General features: G+C 42.6%; 1 protein-coding gene across 1 annotated transcript in view; it reads right to left on the bottom strand.

The window, feature by feature from the left end:
- Positions 1 to 20,801: 20,801 nt before the first annotated feature.
- The window catches only part of TYR (tyrosinase), a 51,677-nt gene continuing 50,713 nt past the window's right edge, over positions 20,802 to 21,765 (bottom strand). Inside the window, exon 5 of the mRNA XM_059824328.1 lies at positions 20,802 to 21,025. Coding sequence (XP_059680311.1) covers positions 20,802 to 21,025 — 224 coding nt within the window. The remainder of the gene's footprint in view (positions 21,026 to 21,765) is intronic.

Here is a 21,765-nt window from a genome sequence, read left to right as displayed (position 1 = left end):
CAGCTTCTCCTCGGGAGTTGCCCTCAGTGGAGCAGCAGGGTGGAGGTACAGCAGTGAAGCCACGTGCGGACGTGTTCCTCAGTGTCTGGGCTTTGCACTGAAGTTCTTGCCTCTGCCTCTGCCCGGTTTGAAATACAGGGGGGAAGGAAAGAGCAAGAGATGGACTTATTCCTACTGATAAGGATTCTCAAAGTAGCTTAGAGGAGAGAAGCCAAAATAGAAATGCAATGTGAGATGGGAGCCTAAATTGCAGCTACTGATTTTAATTTTTTTTTTGAGGCTGAAAGGGTCATTATTTTCTCACTGGATCTCATTCATCTGTCACTGGAAAACTGGAGGTATGCAGAAAAGGATTAGATCCTTTTTAACCATTAAGATTTATTTCTAATACTGCCTGCATGGGTTTTATAATAAACATAACACTGATGGCAAAAGGCATAGATGTCGGGCATTGCCGATACTGCAGGCTTTTTTGTTTGCTGGCAGTTAGCTTAAAGCATGATTGAAATCATGGCTGCGTCTATTAACCACAACCAGACAGTGATCTTTTTCCTCTTGTTTTAGGATCTAGTATCTAATGGTTTTTAAATACAGTTTAGAGTCATCTAATCACAGTGTTTGTGGTTTCACATCTCCTCTCTGATAGATATCGGTTCCATTACTGTATAATGAGCAGCTAGTTTTGTAGTTAGCTCTGTGCTAAAACAGATTATATTTTCTGGCTCAGCTCCTATATAGATAGCGTGTTATAATTAAAATAATAATACTAGTACTGCGCTCTTGTTCTGCATGGTAGCAGGAGCTGACGCTGTGTGTAGGCATGTTAAATGCCTGTTGTTACATTAGGTAGTGCTGTCAGAGCAAGACGCAGGCAGAGCCACGGTCTCCTCTTTCTGCCTTTCTCCTGCACCAACCTCAGCTGACCCACTTGTAAAACAGGCTTGGGACTGTCTACCTTTCTGGAGTGTTGTGAGGCTTAATTAATGTTTTGGGATCACTTCAGTGCACCTGCAATGAAGAGGTCTGTCTAATTGCTATGCAACTGTATTTGTGTTCTATTTTGTGTAAACCTTCCTGTTGCTGATAGGAGTAATTGCTAGACGAGGTGAGGGTGAGTTTGGGGAAAGGCTAAAAGCTTCAGTGGCTTTTTTCCTTTTTCTTGAGCTGTGCTTTTAAGAGGAGCAAAAAGTTTAAGCGTTAGTGACTGTGACTTGACTTCAGGAGTGGCAAATGTTACTGATAAACACGGTCTTTCTAGGGGCTTCATTGTCCTTGCTGCTTCGGAGTGTGTAACTCCAGCTTGCAAAACCGAGCCAAGCTCTCTTTTAAACTCCACAGCTTTTTTATCTGTAAGCCAAGCGTACATGAAAATATAACTCGGTGCCAGGCAAGTAAGTGAAAGCTGACAGCACTTAATTCCACATTTACAGATCAACCAGATTTACGTAACTGAATGTCTCTTTACGCTTTACACGGAGTCCTGTAAGTCGTAAGTGTCCCACTGCCAGGGGAGGGATCCCGTTCTCACTCAGTCTGTCACAAAACTGCAGACCCCTCAGTCCTTGCTCAGGGGGATCTTTGTGTTTTATTCATCATGAATGTTTCAGGACTTTTTTCTTTAAAACAGAAGTGTTTTCATGCCATGATGGAAACCAAGCGCTTTCTCTGTGATGGGAATCCAGCCCTCATACAGCAGCGTGAGACTTGGGGCTTTACAAGACTAACAGCTGGATTAATCAGATTTACCCGGGAAATCCTGTTCCCATAGCACTGAGATTACGTGTGTGAGCAAACGTTCACTGCCGTAGCAAAGGACTGCAGAGGTGAGCCCTGGTGGAGCGTGGGAAGGCCTGATGAGGGGTGGCCTTCACCTCTGAAGTCTGCAGGACAGCCCGTCCTCCATGGTGATTATTCCAGCCCTGAGTTTGGAGCAACAATTCCGTATTTCAGCATATGGTACCAGTAGCATGTGAGTTCTTTCCTGGTCTTTTATCTGGTCTTCTAGGAGACAGGACTGAAGGCGTATGAGAGATCACTACACACAACCTTGAACCTGGGCTGGGGAGAGGACACCAGTGCTGCCACAGACCCCCTAGCTGGTGACTGCACTACTTAAGGTAGAAAGTTTAAGCCAAATCCATTTTTCTGCGAAACGCCAGTTGTTTTGCTAAAACAAACTAGAGAACGGTTGCTGTAAAGGGAAACGAGATAAACCCTTTCTCTGTTTGAAGACTCCTGCCCACACAAGCCCGATGTGAAGATGTGTATGAAAGCATTGCGCACATTCAGCTTCCACCGGCACTGTGATGCACACACGCTGCATCCCGATCACAGGCTCACTCCCTTAGCACCAAATCCCCATCATTTTCCTTGGCTGCAGATCTTCGCCTATCTGGTTAGCAGATGTGCCTTGCAGGTGAGAGAAATACTACATATGCTTGCATCCATGCACAGAGTCTGATATAAGCACGGAGCAACCTGTGAGCATGCCTTGCAGCCAGTGCAAGCAAGTGCAGAGTCATCCCTTTGCTTCTAATGCTTCTAGCACATAGGTGAGAAAGCTATTTGGAGCCGGTTGAGAAGGGGCAGATAATACGAATGGCAGACCAGCTGCACTGGGAAGAGTAATTCAGCTATAACAGCCTAACAGAGCAGAGAAGTAGTGGTTTGGTAAGAAATTTGCTTTTAAAACAGCTGCCTAAGAGAAAAGCCTCTACTCAACAGTAATGCACCAGGTTATAGTTTCAAACCACAGGATGTTGCTTAGAGAAGCAGGCAGGAGGCTAACTAGTCATTGCCTGTAGCAGGTCAAGCCCCGTAAGTCAGAGAAGAGACGTCATTATTAAAATGCAGTGTTTACTTGTTTAAAAAATAAAAGGGCTTCTAGGGAGATTAATTTTCACTTCAGGCTGGCAATCATTTCATAAACATGCCAGTGTGATTTAAGACAAGCTGGATCTGTTCTTCTCTGGATTATGCATCTGATTTGTCTGCAGATTTCTCACCCCTCACAAATAAAATCAGTTTTTATTGTTTTAACAAAGAGGATTTAACAGCAAGGTTTAATCAAAAAGCCGCTGGTGCCCATGCTGAACTGAGCTTTTCTGCAATGAATGTACATTTTTTGGGCATACATATAATACAGCTGACAACTCAACACTGAATGGTGATTTGGGGTTTGCATCTTCTCTGCTGCTGGTGTATTTCATTAAGGTCACTATAGTGATGCACTGGTGAAATGCATGGAGCTGAAATGAGACTCTTCATTCCCATAAAGAGCCTGATGTTTTAGCACCTGTACTAAGAATAGTAAATCCCAGAAACTCTGGAATTTCCTGTGTACATACAGTAGATTAATTAGCCATCATCTTTTAGGGTTGAACCCTGAGTCCTCCACTGGACTGACACGTATAATGAATGCTCTTACACAAAGGTTTTGAGCAACAAATGCCGCTCCTTAAAGGGCTGGATGAGTATTTGTGAAGGTTTAGTATTCTGCTAGTTGTATCACCCATGTTGTACGAGGGATTGGATCTGGTTTGGTACTGTGGAATGCTGTGTACTTCCTTTGATGTTATGAATATCTCCAAACTTGCAGTGGATGCTCAAGGTTTGCCGTGCCTGAAGTGTTACATTCTCTAGAAGGATCATATTTGTAAGAGACAGCTGCTGGAGCTGTACTACCAGCAGTGGATCTGTCCCATTATTACAGGGGCACAGAGAGAAAGCTGGAGAAAGCCACCCATTCCAATTGTGGATTGCCTCTTAGCAGAGCCCTTGGATTTCTGAGAATGTCAGACCTTGCAAAAAATATTTACGTGCTGTATGCTTCTTCCTGGCAAAGTCTGTCCATTGCACAGCCCAAAATCCGCACCTTCTTCCTAATGATCTGTACTGTTACACCAGGAGGGGGAAGCCAAGAGTAGCTCCTGAAGCTTCAGGTAAACTGCTGTCAACTGAGGAGCAAACCAAGGAGGGCCGGAGAGGATGATGAATGCCAGCAATGAACAGGATGAAATATTTCGAACCTGGGAGCAAAGGGGAAGGAGGGAGACATTCTTCCTGGCTTCTCAGAAGTTAAAAGCAAGCCCCATTGCCTAGATGTGGATACAAAGTCTCCCTGGGGTTTGAGAACTAATATACGCAAAGACATTGCCTTTCTATGCACAACTCGGTGCTAAAGCACAGAAGAAAACTAGTATATTTTAGCAACACCCTGGAAATAAGCAATTTGTGTGAAATAAATCCACCATTGACTCTTTTGAGTTAACCTGTTTCAAAAAACATCTACTTCTGTTTTGCAGCTTTTGAGTTGGGAATGGCTTTACCTGTTAACTCCTTTTCACCAAAGTACTGGGGTGTATAGTTCTCTGTGCTAGCTGTAAGTAGCTTTGACAGTTCAATAAATAAATTTTGTGTTCGTTGCTGCTGACCCTAGGTAAGGACAGCCTTGAGGATGAGAAGCAGTGTTACATAAATGTCTAGTGTACATAGCAACACTGAGAAGAGAGATGCTGCTGCATTGCTTTTGGTGCACCAGTCACACATTAAAATTCTGTCATTGCAAGGTCGCGTTGCTCATCTCATACTCTACAACCCTGGGGAAGAAATTTGGATGAGAGGTTGGGGAGGAAGAGCGAAAACTTCCTCCTTGTGCTGTAACCAAGAATATATTCGTCGACAGCAGGGCATTTCTTTTGATTTCTAAAGAGCATGTCATTTCTTTTTCAGGGATAATGGATTCCCTCCTGGTGCTGTGTAGTGGTGTTTGCATGTTAGAAATGTAACACAGTGATAATGGGTTGCTTCTGAATTGAATAAATAACACCTCTCAGCCTTTTCTTCTCCCTTTAATAATCTGAGAGAAATACGAAATACCAGAGAGCATACGGAGTGGACTGTGTCCCGAGCTGCACTCAGTGCAGCCTGGTTAGGAATGCTGCACAGAAACTCTGCAAGCTGCTGGGAAGAGGCGAGGTTTAAGGCAAAAGAGAAAACAACTGTTTTAAGGAGAAACGCAGCAGCAATACATGATCTGTAGTCAGAAGCAGACCATGTCGTAACATTGGCTGTCACATCTTTGAACGGTGCTGAGTCAGAGCCTATCCTAAAGGTACACTTTGGCATCAGGGAAAGTTGAGGGCTCTCGGATTGAGTCTGCAAGGTGAGATGAAAGCAGGTTTAAATGCAGCTGGGTGAGCCACTTGTGTGCACTTCCCAGCTTGGAGCTCAGACCTGTCATATCTGAGGGTGAATTGTGCAGAAAATGAGCTGGTCTGACTTGAGTGCAGTCTCAGTTGTGTGGTTAGCTGAGGGTATGGACATGCCCTTTGTAGTGCTGTAGCTCTGTAGAAGCACGTTGCTCAGGCACTGGGGAGCAGGGTATGTTATGATACTTCATGAGGTGTTAAATGCTTGAAAGCTTGTACTGTCCAGAACAGATGAGGATGGTGAATGCCAGCTTCCACTGACAACTGAATATACCCTGCCCATATTTGCACTAGTATTCATGAGGAATAAATGGCAAAATCTCTGCAGAGAAGATAAAGGTGCTATGTTTTTCCTTTATTGTGAGAGAACAACATCAATAACTGTTAAAATTATTTGATAAGAATGTGAAGATTGACCTATGGCATTATTCTTTTTGATCGCTTAAGTGCTTGTGACTGTTTGATATACGCTTTTTGAGAAAAACATAATGTCCCCAAGCAGAGCTTAAAAACATGGCTGAGATGCAACTTGGCAAAGGGTCTCCACCTGATAGTGAAGTGTCATTGTCTGTTGGAGCTAGATGCATTGGTGCTTTCATTAATCTCAGTCTGCTCCCTCTCCATGGAAGATTAGTGGGAGCTGAGCTTTCAGATCCATCTCTTCCTCTTTGCATACCCTCAGCCTTCCTCTAGGGATGTGCTGTAACCTTTGGATCACTGGAAACAGCCTCATCCATGCGTCACATAGTCCTCCTTTTCTGCTCTCTCCCTCCATAGCACGTGTTGTATCAAGAGACTTCTCCCACCCTCTGCATCCCTTAACTCAGGAAAATGCCACTTTGGGAAATGCAGAGGTCCTCAATTTTAATTATAGCATACACCAGCCTTTGTAACACTCCTAATGTACACAAACCAATGGGGGTCTTGTAGTCACTTTGATTAGCTTTAGGAAAGTGATGGTTTGCAGCATCCCAGTCCTGGAGATGCTTTTTAGGATGAGAGGAGGGGCAGTGCTACAAGGACAGCTGTGCAGAAAATGGGGAAAACTCAAAATAGCAAAGGTTATGTCATCTTCTGCATGAGAATCAGGGATTTGGTTTTGTGAACGTCAGATCATTTGTGGTCATCACTGAAATTAAGTCATATTTCTGCTTTCACATGTAGGCATTTTGGGACAGCAGGCAGTGATGGAAAGGGTTGCTTTTTTCAATTACATTCTCTATTTCCGTACAGCCCCTACTTTATCAACTGCATATAAATTCCTCCTTTCACTAATTAAATATGTCTTCACCTGGTTTCTTTGCTTCAGGGAGCTTGAGAGCTCATTGTTTATAAAGGGAGAGAAGAAGTATTGTGTTGTTAAGCAGTCAACTCCCAACACATATGTTCTGCTCTGCATCTTTGAGAAGGAGACACTGATGCTGCTACAACTGCAGAAAGGCAGAGCTTCACTGACATTCAGATGTGGCCAAGACCCTCTTCTAGGATTCGTATGTTGATGAAGCTCTGGGCTTATTAATTAGCTTTTTCTGAAACAAGTAGCCTGTATATGCCAGGTTGTGAAACCCTTAATCACACTGAGTTTTTCTCTCCCTGTGTTTCTTCTAATCATTTGCAAGAGCAAATTTGATGAAACATGTTTGGGTAAGAAATAGTTCCCTTGGTCTGTGATAGTTAAGGAGAAAAGTCATAATTGTGACATTTTTCCTCAAACTGATGTCCAAAAAGATATTTTGGCTGGGCCAGCTATATTAGTTCCATAATGTGTATACGGGGGGGTATGTTCTATGGTTTTACATTGTTTATATAAATGTATTTTCAACAACAAAAAAACCCAAACATCTTTTTACTTGGGAAACGTTAACATGTCCAAAACAGGTCTGTTTTAAAAAACGTCTTCCAGATGCTTAGAAGGACAGTGGAAACCAGCTGGAAAAAAAATATTATTTTCTAATGGCAAAGCATTCTTTGGGGTTTTTTTCTTTCCAACCTTCATTAGTGAAAAGTACTGTTCAAACTAAGCAATACTACCACAGTCTGAGCTTCAACAAGTGAATATCTTCCTTTTAAAGCAAAGCAGCTCTCTAGGATCATGTCTACACTGTCATCTGAAGCTTGAAGGTAATGTCTGCAGTAGGTCTAGGCTTGGGTTGCTCCATAACTCGAGCCCAGAGGCTGAGCCAGCTGCTGGGGGCTCGATGGACGCTTGGGCACACACCAGCCCTCCTGTGAGAGAGCTGCATGTACTGAGGGCAGGGAGCATGTTGGGCATTTAGCCTTCTTTAGCCACAGCTTACGTTATTTCCTAATGTTTTTCTGAAGTGATGAGGATATAGAGTTAGGAATTATCTCAGAAAGGAAGAAGACAAATAATCCATTTTTATCTCACTTTGGATAGTTATTTGGGACCCATACACCATGTGAGAGTTTGACGTGGTAAATGTCCAAGAACTGGGCACACTGGTACAAGCGTGGGCATCCTGAAAAGACTGCAATCCCACTAGTCGAAGGACTTCTTTGAACCAGAGTGCTACGCAGACAGAAAATAATTAATCAAAATCCAGTCTCAGGAAGGAAGATGTGGACCCCAGATGAAATTGTTGCCATTCCTAAAATTTGGAAAAATCAATAAACTAAGTTCAACTTTCCAATTTTTCTTTTAAGAAATAAGCCTTGGAAGTAGTTGTTTCAAGTTAACTTGTATAATGTGATAGAAAACATGAATGCCCTGTCTTTTCTGTAGTTGCAGGTCTTAACTTTTTCACTGCTGACCACATTCTTCCCTAACTCTTTCCTGTCCCAAAAGAAAGAGGCCAGAAAATTTGTTCTGAATTTCCAATTCTGTAATTATTTCTTTTTTTCCACTAGAGCTGAAATAAAAATAATGTATTAAAAAGGAAGGCAGCATTTACTTCTTTATCTCTATACAATGTGCAAGATAACCATTTTGGAAAATACTTGCATAAATATCCACAGTTTTGAGTACTCAATGTTCTTTTCAGAGATGTCTGTTTACATTAATGTAATTTCAATCTGTTCTTACGTTTTTATAGATCAGGATGTGGTAAATTTCTTTGAAGAGAAATGTCTGATTAGTTTCCAAGTAGAACAAAAAGCAGAATTTGGTCCTGAACTTTCATTTTTAATTTTTTCCCCCAGGCTTGACTTTAAGAACAAGAATAGTACTTAGTGGGTTCCTGCCCATAACAAGTCGTACTATTGTCATATGAAACAGCCCATTTTGTAGCTTCAGCTTGCTGCCCCCCAACACACCAGAGGAACTATATTTCACTGGCTGGAAGGATTTAAATAGGTCACTATTGTAACTGCATGCCTCATAAACCTTCAAAGAGTAAGCAATAAGCTTTTCGACTCTGCTAGTTCCCATCAAATGAAGCAAAGCTTTTACCAGTTAGCTGTATAATAAGGCAGAGCTAGAAAATTGATCATAAAAAAGCTTGTGGCTTTTTTATTTTTCCTCTCTCTTTTTCCTGAGTCCTTTGGGGTTTTTTTCTTCTTCTCTTTTTCCTGAGTCATGTGCAGAAATCTTTACCCATAGCGTCCCTTTCTTAATTATACAGTGTTGTGAGGGTAGGTGCAAACCATTGACTAAAAAAAGGGCACAGATAGGGAGGAATCCTCAGCTCTATCCCATCGCCTTACAGAGTTTTCTTACAAATCAATCACTCTGCTTAGGATTTTCAGAGTAACATGAAGAATTCCAAGTTCACTGAGGTTTTGCTACCCAACTGCATTAAGCTTCTTTCTAAAATCCCACGTTCTTTTTGCCTACCTGTAAAATGGGGACAGTCACACCTGATGAAAGGAGGTTTATGCATTTGCCTGGCCAACAGTCCTTCATTTCAAATTTGTTTAGTTAAATTGCAAAATCCTGGTTGCAGTATGGAAAGGATGCTTCTTCCCAAAAATACTAGACTGAACTAGCCATTTTATCTTAATGGCAATTCTGACAAAGTATTCGGCTGCTGAGTTCTGTTGCTGTTCGGATGTTATTTTTACATTCTGTTATATTAGCAGGACGCCCTAACATGAGTTTATGTCTCTTATTGTATTTGACAAAGCACCATACATTTATTCATCATGTAACTATGGCACTGTACTCTCAAGTTATTTACAGGAAGCTTCATGACTTTGGAATAAACAACCAGTCCAAGACTGAGCAAAACACGGATGAGTTGCTGTTTGTGACCTGGTTTTAATTGATGACATTCTGCTTTAATTGTGGAAGCATTGTGTATGTGCATATGTGCATATGTATTACTGCTGGCAGGGGAGGCTGGGATTTCACTGCTTAAACAGGGGCTCTAGTATTGTTTGAGATGCCCTAAGCTAGCTGAAACATCCACTCAGGGTTGGCAGATATGCTACAGGAGACCCAGGATCCTCTGGAATGACAGCAGGAAGCTGGGTAGGATATCTGAAGTACCAAAATTGTACTAGGCACCCTTGTTTAGCCACCCAGAGTCATTTTCTGACTTAAAACATTAGGCACATGCTTACTTCATATGCCACCTCTTGAAATTTCTGATAAATCTAGACCATTCGAAATGAAGGACTGTGACAAATATTTTCTTTTTGTATCTTCGACTATGAGACCATCTCAGAAGCAGAATAAATTTATCTCATTCTCATACACAGTCGTCCCACCACTGGAATGTGGAAGAACATCAGTCCTCTGCACTCTGCAGGTCTTTGTTCAGAGCACAGTGGGAACAGAAAGCAGCACCTGCCTGACCCTAACCCACCAAAATCAATGATGAACAAAGTTCCCTCCCACACCAGAAGTGTGTAGAAATCCTTCCCACTTAAGATGAGCACTTGGGATCCTGAGTGAGTGAAACAAACTCTGGGCATTTTCTTTAGTCTGCTCAGTCTGGTAAAGCATGTCACAGTGTTTTATTTGAAGCATCTGCTCAGACTGTACTGCTTCTGATAGATTTTAATGGAGAGCTGATATTTTATTCTGATCTTCAAGATACTGCTGATTCTATAGCAAATATGAAACAATTGTTTTAAAACTCATAATCCACTTCCCAGTAAGGTGGTTGGGGACTTTCTGGTGCACTGTGGACTAAAGCACCCACTCAATCTTTCTGTAAGACGTTGAATGTCCTGGTAGCCGTCCACCTAATCATCACTGAATTTGGCAGGGTTGCAGGTTTTTTTTTGAAAACTACATGTGAAACATCATTAATGCAAGTGTGCAGACTTCTCTGAGATTTTTCAGAAGTGCTGTCAAAAGTTCTGGGTAATTATTTATTTTTGAGAAGTAAGGATGCACAATTAAACTGCGTATATTAATCTCAAGGTTGTACCTTTCACTTTCTCATTCCAGAGTGGTGTTGATACAATGATGGCAAAAGGTACCATCCCTCCAGGATGAGGGGTTTAACTGCAGCAAGATGAAAAGAAAAAAAACCAACCCTGCATCTTGTCAATTATTTTTAGTTGTTAGGTTAAAAACATGTAGAGAAAGTTAACGTCTCCACTTCAGAGAAGTTCCTGAGCTGTGGAAATGGAAAAGGTGTTTATTTATACTTAGCGCAAGGTCAGTGACATGCTGGGCAGAGTTATCAGAGGACAAATTGATACTTTCAGAAATTATGTGGTGTTTTTCATTAAGAAGAATATCCTTTCCCACTCACCTTCCCCTGGCCAAGTAATGAGGTTTGGCAAAATGTGTTTTGGCTCATGAGCTTTGATTTTCTGTCTGATATTTGGAGAGTTTTTATGAGAAATGATACATTTCACAAATGCATTTGATCAGGAGGGAAATCTCATTGTTCATACAAGAAGAGTAGGGGAAGGGGAGCACAAAATTGGGGGGCTATTTATTTTGACAAAACCTGGCTAAAACACTGAAGCTAATAAGAAACTCTCCTTACACTGTTTTCCTAGCAGAAGAGAAAAACTGTGCTTCCTCCTCCCCACTTCAGCACTATATAGGCATTGTTGATCATGATAAATTCTTGATAACAAGGTGAGCACAAGGGTGGGCAATGACAGGCTCCTGCTAATGGATGAGCCTTTCTAGGGAGAAAAACAGTAGCTGTGGGCTGAGCAGCAGCTGGCTGCCCAATCCAGGCACAAATCTCTCATGAATTTCGGGTATTTAATGAACCAAATCTCCTAAAGTAAATGAACACCTTTCTCGTATAATCAGTGGGGAGATGTGAAAGCCTTTGAGGCCTTCCAGGGAGATCTGATTCACCTGACTTGGACTTTTGCATTTCAGCATACAAAATCTGTTTCAAAAGCTCCCTTTTTCTTCTGTTGAGACTATAAGGAACACATTTATTTAGAGAAGACAGCATATTATGGGCTCCAAATGTGGATGCTGGTTAGGTGTGAACTGGCTCCCCATCCTAGAATATCTCAGCTGGAGAACCTCCTGAAAAAGCAGTGCGTGTTACAAAATTGAGACCATCTGAGGAGCACACATAGGTAGTTCCTTACCTGTTCCTGATTCTGAATTCCAGGGTAAGAGGGATAGGTGTCCCATTGCTGGTCCCACCAGCCTCCTGAAAGCTGAGGAGCAGCTTTGCAATCCAGTTAGAGTCTTGTTCACTGCAGGGAACCTGATGCTTAGCCTTCAATGTGCCCTAAAGCTCATTACGGCCGCATGGCTGTTACAGGAGGGCTGAAGAGTGGCACATTGGAATAATTTCTAATCAATGCAACTTGGATTGTTTCTCCTAAAAACCCATCATCATTTTTGCATGCAAGATGACTTAAAATAATCTGCACTTCTCATCCATATGCCTTTTCCAACTCCTCTCAAATTTAATTCTCAGGAATTTAATGGCTCCATGATTTATCATTACTTTCTGGTGTCTTGTTTAGCATATGCATAAGCATTAGACTGAGCTTAATAACACTGCACTTTCTAATATGAAATTGTCCATTGTGGACTGATGACTGATGGTCTGAATAACCAACAACTTGTCCTGTCTCCCTCCCCAAAACGGTTCTTCTGGTTTTCCTGAAGATTAATTTTGTTAGCCCAACATTTCTGATCTGTCTACGGATTAATTTTCCAAATGAGCCTTCCTGGAACTTTTTGCAAGGAGTAGTATATCTCCTTGTAGGAGAATGTCACCTTAATTATGATGACTGCAGTAATTCCTTGATCTGTCATCTGTATCCAAACCTCTAAACACAATTTCTGAAGTGACAGCCTCCCTGCAGACATCCCTGTTCGGTGCTCTAGAGTGCCATGGCTCCCAGGATGAGACAAAACACCATAATTTTTAAGTCTTGGTATCTAGACTTGTGGATCTAAGCATATTTGTTCCACTGAAAAGGAAAAGTCTTTCTGACTAGAAGTGATCTAATTTTCCGAAGTGACAAGCACCTTTTCTGGTAGCAGTAGGGAAGACAGAAATGCTTCATTTTCATTTAGGCTCTTAAATGAGAGTTGTCAAGAGCCTGATTCTCCCTGAATGTTAATAGGAGGTTGATGCTTTCAAAGTCAACCCTCTGGATTAAATAGTTGGGACCACAGGCTGTAAAATTAAAAGACTAAAATGAATTTTAAAGTAGCATGTCAAGTCCATGATGGTGTAAAAGAGGACATGGAGCCTGGAGTCTCTGGTGGTCTGTATCTTCCATGGTCACTGTGGCATTAATTTGACAAGATCAAAGTTAAAACTAATTGCTGCTGTTCTGACTTGACAAATCTTCTATTCACTTGCTCTTGATATTAATGTCTGTAATGTCATCCAGATGAAAGGGGATCAGGAAAAAGAGTCCTTATAGGGCTTGTCTACACACATAGACACACATGTTGTACAACTTTTACTACTATAGTAAGAATACAGTTATGTAGCACCTCTCTGTTGCCATGAGTATATGTATTTTGCTATCAGCTAATGACTGTAGCTCTGTCACTCTGGGATGTGCATTGTGCTTCAGTAAAAAAAAAAAATAATCACATTTTCTCGTAATTACACCAATAAATAATTCTGTATACAGATACTGTCATGATCTTGGACATTTGATATTTTTCCAACTGTCTAACCATGCATATATTTCATTCTATACAGCCAGGTCATCTGACAATGAAATCAGTCCACAGTAAATTTAGTAGAGCACCATTAATGGGCCAGTATTTTCCACCCTGCCAATCTCCCAGTAAATTTATGAGAAGACAGTCCAGGCCTTCAAGTTCTTATTAGCAGATCTTCCTGACACGTTCAGCTCTATGACAAAATAGCCAGCACATTTTTGCAGTGTTCTTGTCTTTGCATGAAGGGGTCACATGCAAAGAACTTAAGCTTTTAGCACTTCTCCCAGAAATACGTTTTCTTCTGTGGTGCGCAGGGACTATTTATTTGCAATAGCTTGCACAAAGGAATGAAGGTGAGTAATGACATTAACGTTGTAGAAAAGCTCATCAGCATCAGTCACTGGTGGGGACAAACCGAATCTGATTACAAGGAGGGTTGTACTGGTATGCAAGGCAAGGAAAGCCTGGTGCATGGCTCTGCCCTAAGAGTTAAGAGGCTCTGCAGACTACTTTCCTGTATTTCTATTTAGGGCACTGTTGTCAGAAGTGCCTGAAAGGTGTACAGCAGTTTGAAAATGCAGCACAGTGAAAGCAATTCAAATCAGAAACATTTTAACATTGTTATGATTGCAGGAAAATGTGTGAAAATTTGTCCACAATATGTAATCGACCTGAAAATACATTATTTGCTTATTATTGCCTGAGCATGTTTCTTTCACTAGAACACAATGAGGAAAAATCCAAATTCCTTTAAAATCTGTATGACACACCCAGACAACAACTGTGTAGGCACCATCCCTGTGGGCTGTTTTGCACTGCCATCACTATACCAGCCTCAGTAATGTGGGACAATCCCACCACTGAGCCCTCAAGGATCCCTTTTCCTGACAGATAAAACAGTGCAGCGTGGAGTGACGGGAGAGGGAAGTCAGGTAAGGCTGAATCAAGTTGCGTGACGGGACATGATCCGAAGTGCCAAGTCACAGTTAGGGTCCAGAATTAACGTTTATTGCTGAGTTCTTGTTTCATAGGGGATTTCGTCTGTATGCGGGGAAAGAACTAGTTTCTCCACATATTTTACTAATCCAGCAGATTTCCAGAACTTTTTGGCACCGTGTGAATTCTGCATGCCTGACACCCTCAAGAGAAGGTCGTGACAGACAGACTGCCAGGGAAATGTCCATATATAAAATGGGACATCAGAAAGCCTAATGGATGCAAGATGGATATACAGAAATAAGTGGGTTTTCTATAGTTATAATAGCTACTTCATATCTAATTCAGAGCTTATTAGAAAAATTACAGTAAAAGGCCATTTTTAATGAGAAGGTCTCATTGCTGCCAATTTTCAGCTCACTATGGAGACTGATTCAAAAGGACTTGCATCCCTACACACATGTGTATACACAGATGGTGAATTACAGATTTAACTCAATGGAGAGGACAGGTGCTAAAAATACAAATTTTGGGAAAATGTGGGAGGGAGAACAGAATGAAAAAGACTGACAGCTGCTCATTGTCCTGCCTTGACTAAATGTTACTCTTAACAGCTCGGGGAAGAAAGACACCAGGCTAGAAAATGAAAGACTTCACAGAGGTAACAGTCTCCTGCAAAGGCCAGAGACAAACAATACTGAGTACATTTTAATGAAGCTGCTGGGTATCCTACAGAAGATTTCTGAACATGAGCCATACGGTATTTTTTTTTCATTATGTGAAACAACATGGTGCTGATACTGCAAATAGGTCCCTGGATGCTGAAGCTGGTGGGATCCTCATCTGACAAGTGCTTTCAGACAAGCCTAACTTCAGTGCCCACTGGTGTCAAGGTAGCATATGGTTGCATGGGTTACATACACAGGATCTAGATTTTATGGCACCAAGCATTGGAATGCCCCATTTTTGGCATTGATCCTGTCAGAATGAACTCCCCAAGCCTAAGCCAGCTTCCTAATGTGAATGGGAAGTTTCTTGTCTCAGAAGGTGGTACGCAGTGTGGGAAGTTACCTTGGCCAGACAGAAGAAAAGGTAAAGGCAGGGTTGCGTTTAAGCTCTGCCCACTCTGATTCAATGAGATTACATGGCAAGCACAGCCTCAGGGCGTTTCATTATTCCCAATTAAAAACAACGCAGGAGCTCCAGTTGCCATCTCAGGGAAGCATCTATGAAGAGAAGAGGTCCTTCAACACTTAACTTACATATGTCTGCGCCCAGGAGTAAGCACAAGCCCGAACAAGACCCTGAGAAGAAAAAGGATGCACCATTGCATTTGTAGCCTCCAAATTGAAAGCACAACGTTTCCTGTCGGTTGTGGGTGAGGTGTGCCAAGAAGACATTTAATGCCATGATGCTGAAAGAGTCCTCTTCCTCCTTCTGAGCCATCCAAAACCTAGATGGTCCAAGTTAGCATGCCGAGTCCCCTAAAAGTCAATGGGAAGGGTTAGGCATGTCTGCAGGACACTTTCTCCTGTCCCAAAATAGTGCTTTAAGATGGGTGCATTGAATTCCCACTGGCAGTGGTGTTCACGTCCCACTGTAAAGGAACCTTCGCAGCTTGCTCAGAAAAGAGGACCAGTTGGGTTTTCAGGTGCTCAGAGTCAGATACACTTCTGAAGAGTTTTAACTCCAAACTGTCATTAGGTCAGTGGTCTAAGCAGAAATGCCACAACGATGGGGGGGTGTGGGAGAGCCAGCATGTGTTGCTTGTATCAATTTTGTCCTAGTTACTAATATTAATATAGACTGTACTGTTTATTCCCTGCCATAGATCATGTTGACTATTTGAAACAGGGCTACTGCGTTCTTTGTTTCCTTTCAGAGCAGACATGGTCTCCAGGTCATATGGCAAGTGGGAATTAAAGGGGAAAAATGCTTGGGGGAATGCCTACAAGTATGAAGGGGATACAAATTCCCTTTCATCAGTTAGAGCTAGATTGATGTCTCTGTGATGAAACTTCTGGGGGAAGAAAACAGGCTGTTAGATCCTCCACTGAAAAAAAGGGAAAGGAAAATCTTGCCTGGGAATTGGTAGATGTTCTGAGAAGACCGTAAAGAGACTTTCACTAATAGATCACAAGGATTGGTCACAAGGTATGAATTATGCTTTCCATGCTTTTGGGGAAGAAGGGATGATCAAGAGCTGGCAAAAAGTAGGATTTATAAGACATGATAAGCCAAAGCTCCACTTTCGTCCTTCCACGGATGATGACTTGCTGTGGCCAAAGGAGGGAGGCCCAGGGAACGCTGGTGGAGATCTTCTGTGGAGAAGACCCCAACAGCTGAGCGTTTGAATCAGAAATTACTTGTTGGCCATGTCTTTTGCAAGGGGGTGACATTTGGTAAAAATGACCTTAGCCAACGTGAAAATGAGGCACTGTCACCAGAGATAGTGAAATACCCATGGAATATTGCAAAGGCTGAGATAAACTTGCGTAATATAGTTAGGATTTTTCTATCAGAACAACTTTTCAAAGGAAAATATCACTTTACTGACATGAAATATTTTGCAGAAAAGCATTGTTTTCAACAAACTTCCAGTGAAACACAGGAGTTGTCTTCCTGCCAGGGCATCCACCCAACCAGGGATCATGGCTGTGCCGCAGTCTGTCTCAGATTGCCACAGCCATTCAGACTGTCTCTAAGCTGGACATCTGGGATTTTTAAGGTGCACAACTCCAACATATTCCTGATATATTCTATCTCCAGGACTGGGGAACCCAGAAGCATAACAGGTCCAGACTCCCGCAGGAGACACCCCTCTGCCTGGGAAGAACCTGGGAGCTCATGGGGTTTCCACTCTCCCTCCATAGATTGAAAGAGTCTTTATATCTCAGCTCCACTGTGGCTGCCGCTGTTTGTGTGTTCGCAGCTCTCCATCTGCCCAGTAGAGCCGAGTGGGAGCAGGGAGTCTGGGATTCCCAGGCAATTGTGCAACTTAGGCTTCTATGAACAATTATGCATTAAAAAGCACTTTTTATTTTAATCCTGCCTTTCTTTGTCCCCAAAGATTTCCCTTTCAATGTTCTTCTGTTACCTTTTTCATATTTGTTCAGAAGAATTTTGCAGAATAAGAATTACATAATAATTTTAAATATTTTAGCCAAACCATGGTTACTGAGCACAACAAGCAAGGTTTTTAGAAGAATCACTGAGCACCAAAGGGTGCTTTTCACTGTGTACCTATCAGAGTTTTTTTCCTCCCATTTTAATTAGTTGAAGTAGTCCAGAGAAATTAAACAAATAGCTAGTAGTTGTAGAATTTGAGTGGAGTCCTCAAATAGACTGTAAAAGAAAGATCTTTGTGTTTCTCTGACTGTGAAACCAATCAACATTTATGACGTCAAAATTTAAATATGGAAGTTTTTCCTATGCCACTAGTATTTATTTCTACCAATAGAATATTCTGGGTTATATAAAATACAAATTAAATGACTGAACTGACCACTTGAAATATTATCATAATATAATTCCTTTCCTCCTGCCTATGCCTCAGTGCCAAGAAGCATTTAAAATGCCACGCATTGTGTTTGTTTTTAATACTAAGATACTGGAAAGCATTCATCTGCTAGTATCTCAGATCATCAGTCAGAAGCCATAGGAAAAGAGACAGCTCTTTTGCATTTAAGACCAGAGTCTTTCACGTGGGAGAACAGCTTCATTCAGCAAAAGGCCTGCGCTTTGCTGAGCTGGAGGAGATTTTAGTCCGTGCCTTCCTTAATCGGGGCGGTGGAGCAGACCAGCAGGCACCGGTCAGCCACTTAGCTCCGGCGGATGGGATATGGTTGGATTTGAGGGTGTAGATGGTGACCTTTCCTTCTATTGCCGGTGGAATACACTGCTTTTGCCTGTTTTTGTGACTATTGCTGTTCAGTCAAGGATAGTTGGGAGACTGCGAATGTCCTTGTATGCTCCTTGAAAGCAGGATTTGCACAGCAGGAGAGGGATATTAACACTTTGATGTGAAAAATCACGGAAGGACACCTCCTATAGAAACATCTGCTCTAGGTGGACCCTTCCCAACAGACATACCAGCCCCTTACTGTTTTGTGCCTCCTCTGCTCTGTAAAGAGCTGTAATTTCTGTAGTTCAGAGGACAATTCCAGTGCAATTTCCCTGAAATGGAAATGAATCCATGCAGTTGGCCAGCTGAAAACTATCAAAATAATGCCTTTCAGTGCTCCATGAGGATATTCACTGGAGGCAGTTGTGAGAGAAAATAGCTCATCTGAGAGGTCCCGTGGTATTTTTTTGACTAGGAAAGAGCACCCAGAGCAACGATAAAAGTACATGTTTCCCCCATTTTCAAATGATGCAGTGTTGTCCCTTCCTTCCCACTCAACTTCCCTCCCTCAACCTTCTCACAGCCCCCCTGAACCTGCTTGTGGCTCCTTTCAGTCTTCAAGGTGCCCTTGTCTACAGCTCCCAAAGGCTGAATCTATCACTTTAACCACAAGACTGTCCTGAATACCTGGAATAAACCCAGATGGCAGTATCACCATCAGTAGAGCAGTTCTCTCCAGCACCAAAGGCATGGCCCTTTCCTTGTTCTGTTAATTTGCTAAAAGAAGATCAAAAAGTGATGGGAATCCTCTGAACCAGACTAACAGTATAGATCATTCTGGGACAGCTGTGAATTTATGCTTTTGGCTGGAGATGAGCTTTGGAACTATCGAAAGCCAAGTTGGAGTCACTGTCCCCAAAAACGGAGCGATTCTTTTTGGTTAAGGCCCATCATGTAATTAGATATCTTGTGTATTGCATCTGTGTGGCAAGGTTTTGGTAGTGAGGGAGCTGCAGGGGTGGCTTCTGTGAGAAGCTGCTAGAAGCTTCCCCCATGTCCGATAGAGCCAATGCCAGCCGGCTCCAAGACGGACCCACCGCTGGCCAAGGCTGAGCCCATCAGCGACGGTGGTAGCACCTCTGGGATAACGTATTTAAGAAAGGGGAAAAACAACTGCGCAGCGGCAGCCGGAGAAGAGAGGAGTGAGAATATGTGAGAGGAACAGCTCTGCAGACCCCAAGGTCAGTGAAGAAGGAGGAGGAGGAGGTGTTCCAGGTGCCGGAGCAGAGATTCCCCAGCAGCCCCTGGTGAAGACCATGGTGAGGCAGGCTGTGCCTCTGCAGCCCATGGAGGTCCATGGTGGAGCAGATATCCACCTGCAGCCCATGGAGGACCCCACGCTGGAGGAGGTGGATGTGCCCGAAGGAGGCTGTGACCCTGTGGGAAGCCCACGCTGGAGCAGGCTCCTGGCAGGACCTGTGGAGCTGTGGAGAGAGGACCCCAAGCAGGAGTAGGTTTGCTGGCAGGACTTGTGACCCTGTGGGGGACCCACGCTGGAGCAGTCTGTTCCTGAAGGACTGCACCTCATGGAAAGGACTCACACTGGAGCAGCTCGTGAAGGACTGCAGCCCCCCCATTCCCTGTCCTACTACATTGCTCAGGGGGAGGAGGTAGAGAAAATCGGGAGTGAAGATGAGCCTGGGAAGAAGTGAGGGGTGGGGGAAGGTGTTTTAAGTTTTGTTTTTATTTCTCATTATCCTACTCTGATTTTGATTGGTAATAAATTAATTTCCCCAAGTCAAGACTGTTTTCCCCATGTTGGTAACTGGTAAGTGATCTCCCTGTCCTTATCTCAACCCAAGAGACTTTTGTAATATTTTCTCTCCCCTGTCCTGCTGAGAAAGGGAGTGATAGAGCGGCTTGGTGGGCACCTGGCATCCAGCTAAGGTCAACCCACTACACCTTGTTTTGTTATGCATGGGTTACCTCTATAGAATATATGCATACTGAGCGACCAAAAGTCAACCATAATATGAGCAATCATTAAGTCAAACTGAACAGAGGTGGACACAGTGAAGCTAGGTTTCATCTCCTAAAAACCCCTCAGCTCCCCAGAACGAATGCAAGATGGTGCAGGAGAAGACTAACTGGAGCATTTGAGACAAGTGAGAAGTGGTTTCTGAGAGCCTGCTTTCTGCTGCTGATGGCATTCAATCAAGGACAAACAGGGCATTATGGGAGCTGGAGGGAAAGTATTTCTATCCTAGAAGAAAAATGTGTCTATGGGTGATTCACTTTGCTCTGTGACACCACATGTTTTGCTTACTAATCTAAAGGGGTCTTTCTGCTCTTACATGGAAACTCAGAGTGACTGTAGCCCCGATGTCAGTGCAGTCAGGCACCTCTCCCTAAATCCATGCACCAATGCCATGGATTGGACTGTGGGATTAGAGCCTACAGCTGTAAAAGAGCAAATAAAAGAGCAGAGAATTATACATTAAAGCCACCAACACACGAGCTGGTCTGTGTGGACCATTATTTAATCAAGCATAAGAAATACATGGTGTTCTTTGGGAGGCATGGTAACTTATGTTGGATCTGGGAGATTTTTGTAGGAGTGGATGTCATAAGATACTACAACACTGGAGATTACAAGAGGCTTGAGGAGCAAGACTGTCCAGCCTGCTTATATAGCACACCTCAACAAGGTATTTGTAAACATGAGTCAAACACTGCATGCTTGATTAGCACCTTAGTAACATCACTGAGTTACTGGATGCCTCTAGAAATTGGACTGATAAGATATATTGTTATAATCTTCACTTTCTGTGAGCAAGGGTTGTATCTCTGAAGAAATTCCTCTTCTTTTCTTCCGGCAGGCCAGAATGAGCCCAGTGAGCACAGCAGTAACGATGCCTCCAATCACAGCTGCTCCAACCAACCAAGCCCAGATCTGACGGGCTTGCTCAAGGTAGGGTATTAAAAACTCCTGGAAAGAATCAAGTGCTGGAAAAAAACAGAAAAGGAAAGGTCCTTTTACATGATGCAATGTACTGCCACTTTACAGAAGTTGTATAGCAGATAATACTGGAAGGCTGAGTGAAAAAAGAGACTACATTGGTAGAAATTGTCTGAAGGTCACAAATACTTTTAAACAAATCTCTTCAGTTCTTACAGTCTATTTCTCAATCTTCATATTAAAGGCAGGAATAGAGTTCACTGTTCCCAGTGCTCTTTATGGTTTTGTCAAAACTGTAAGACTATAACCCAAGAAGTTCAATACAGTATGGCCAAAGGTCCTGCTAGCTCAGCATCCTCTTGGCAACAATAACTGAAGCAGAGCACTAGGAAGAGTTTAAGAACAGGTCAAGCCTATTACAACCCTTTCACAAAATACTTACCCAGCCTCCAAGACTTTGCAGCTCAGGGATTTCCTGAACCAGATGTGGTGTCGTTGTATATAATAGTCATTGGAGGGTTGTGGGTTTTTTTCCTTCCATCAGCTTTTCTAGCTGCTCTCTGAACTTTTATCACAACTTCTTGCAGCAAGGAGATCCCTGCCTTAACTACATATTGAGTGGGGTAAAAAAGCTTCCTTTCACTAATTTTGAACCTGCCCCCTGCTCGTTTCATTTGATAGTTCTTGTGTGGGGAGAGGCACTAGACAATTATTCTCCCATCACTCTCTGCACAAGAAATCCTCTTTCTTTGGTGAATCCAGGGCAGCTTCTCACTGGTTAGATAAT

The sequence above is a fragment of the Gavia stellata genome, chromosome 1, assembly GCF_030936135.1.
Source record: "Gavia stellata isolate bGavSte3 chromosome 1, bGavSte3.hap2, whole genome shotgun sequence".
NCBI lineage: Eukaryota > Metazoa > Chordata > Aves > Gaviiformes > Gaviidae > Gavia > Gavia stellata.
Note: the sequence above shows the minus strand (reverse complement) of the source record. Positions and strands in the feature narration are given on the sequence as shown.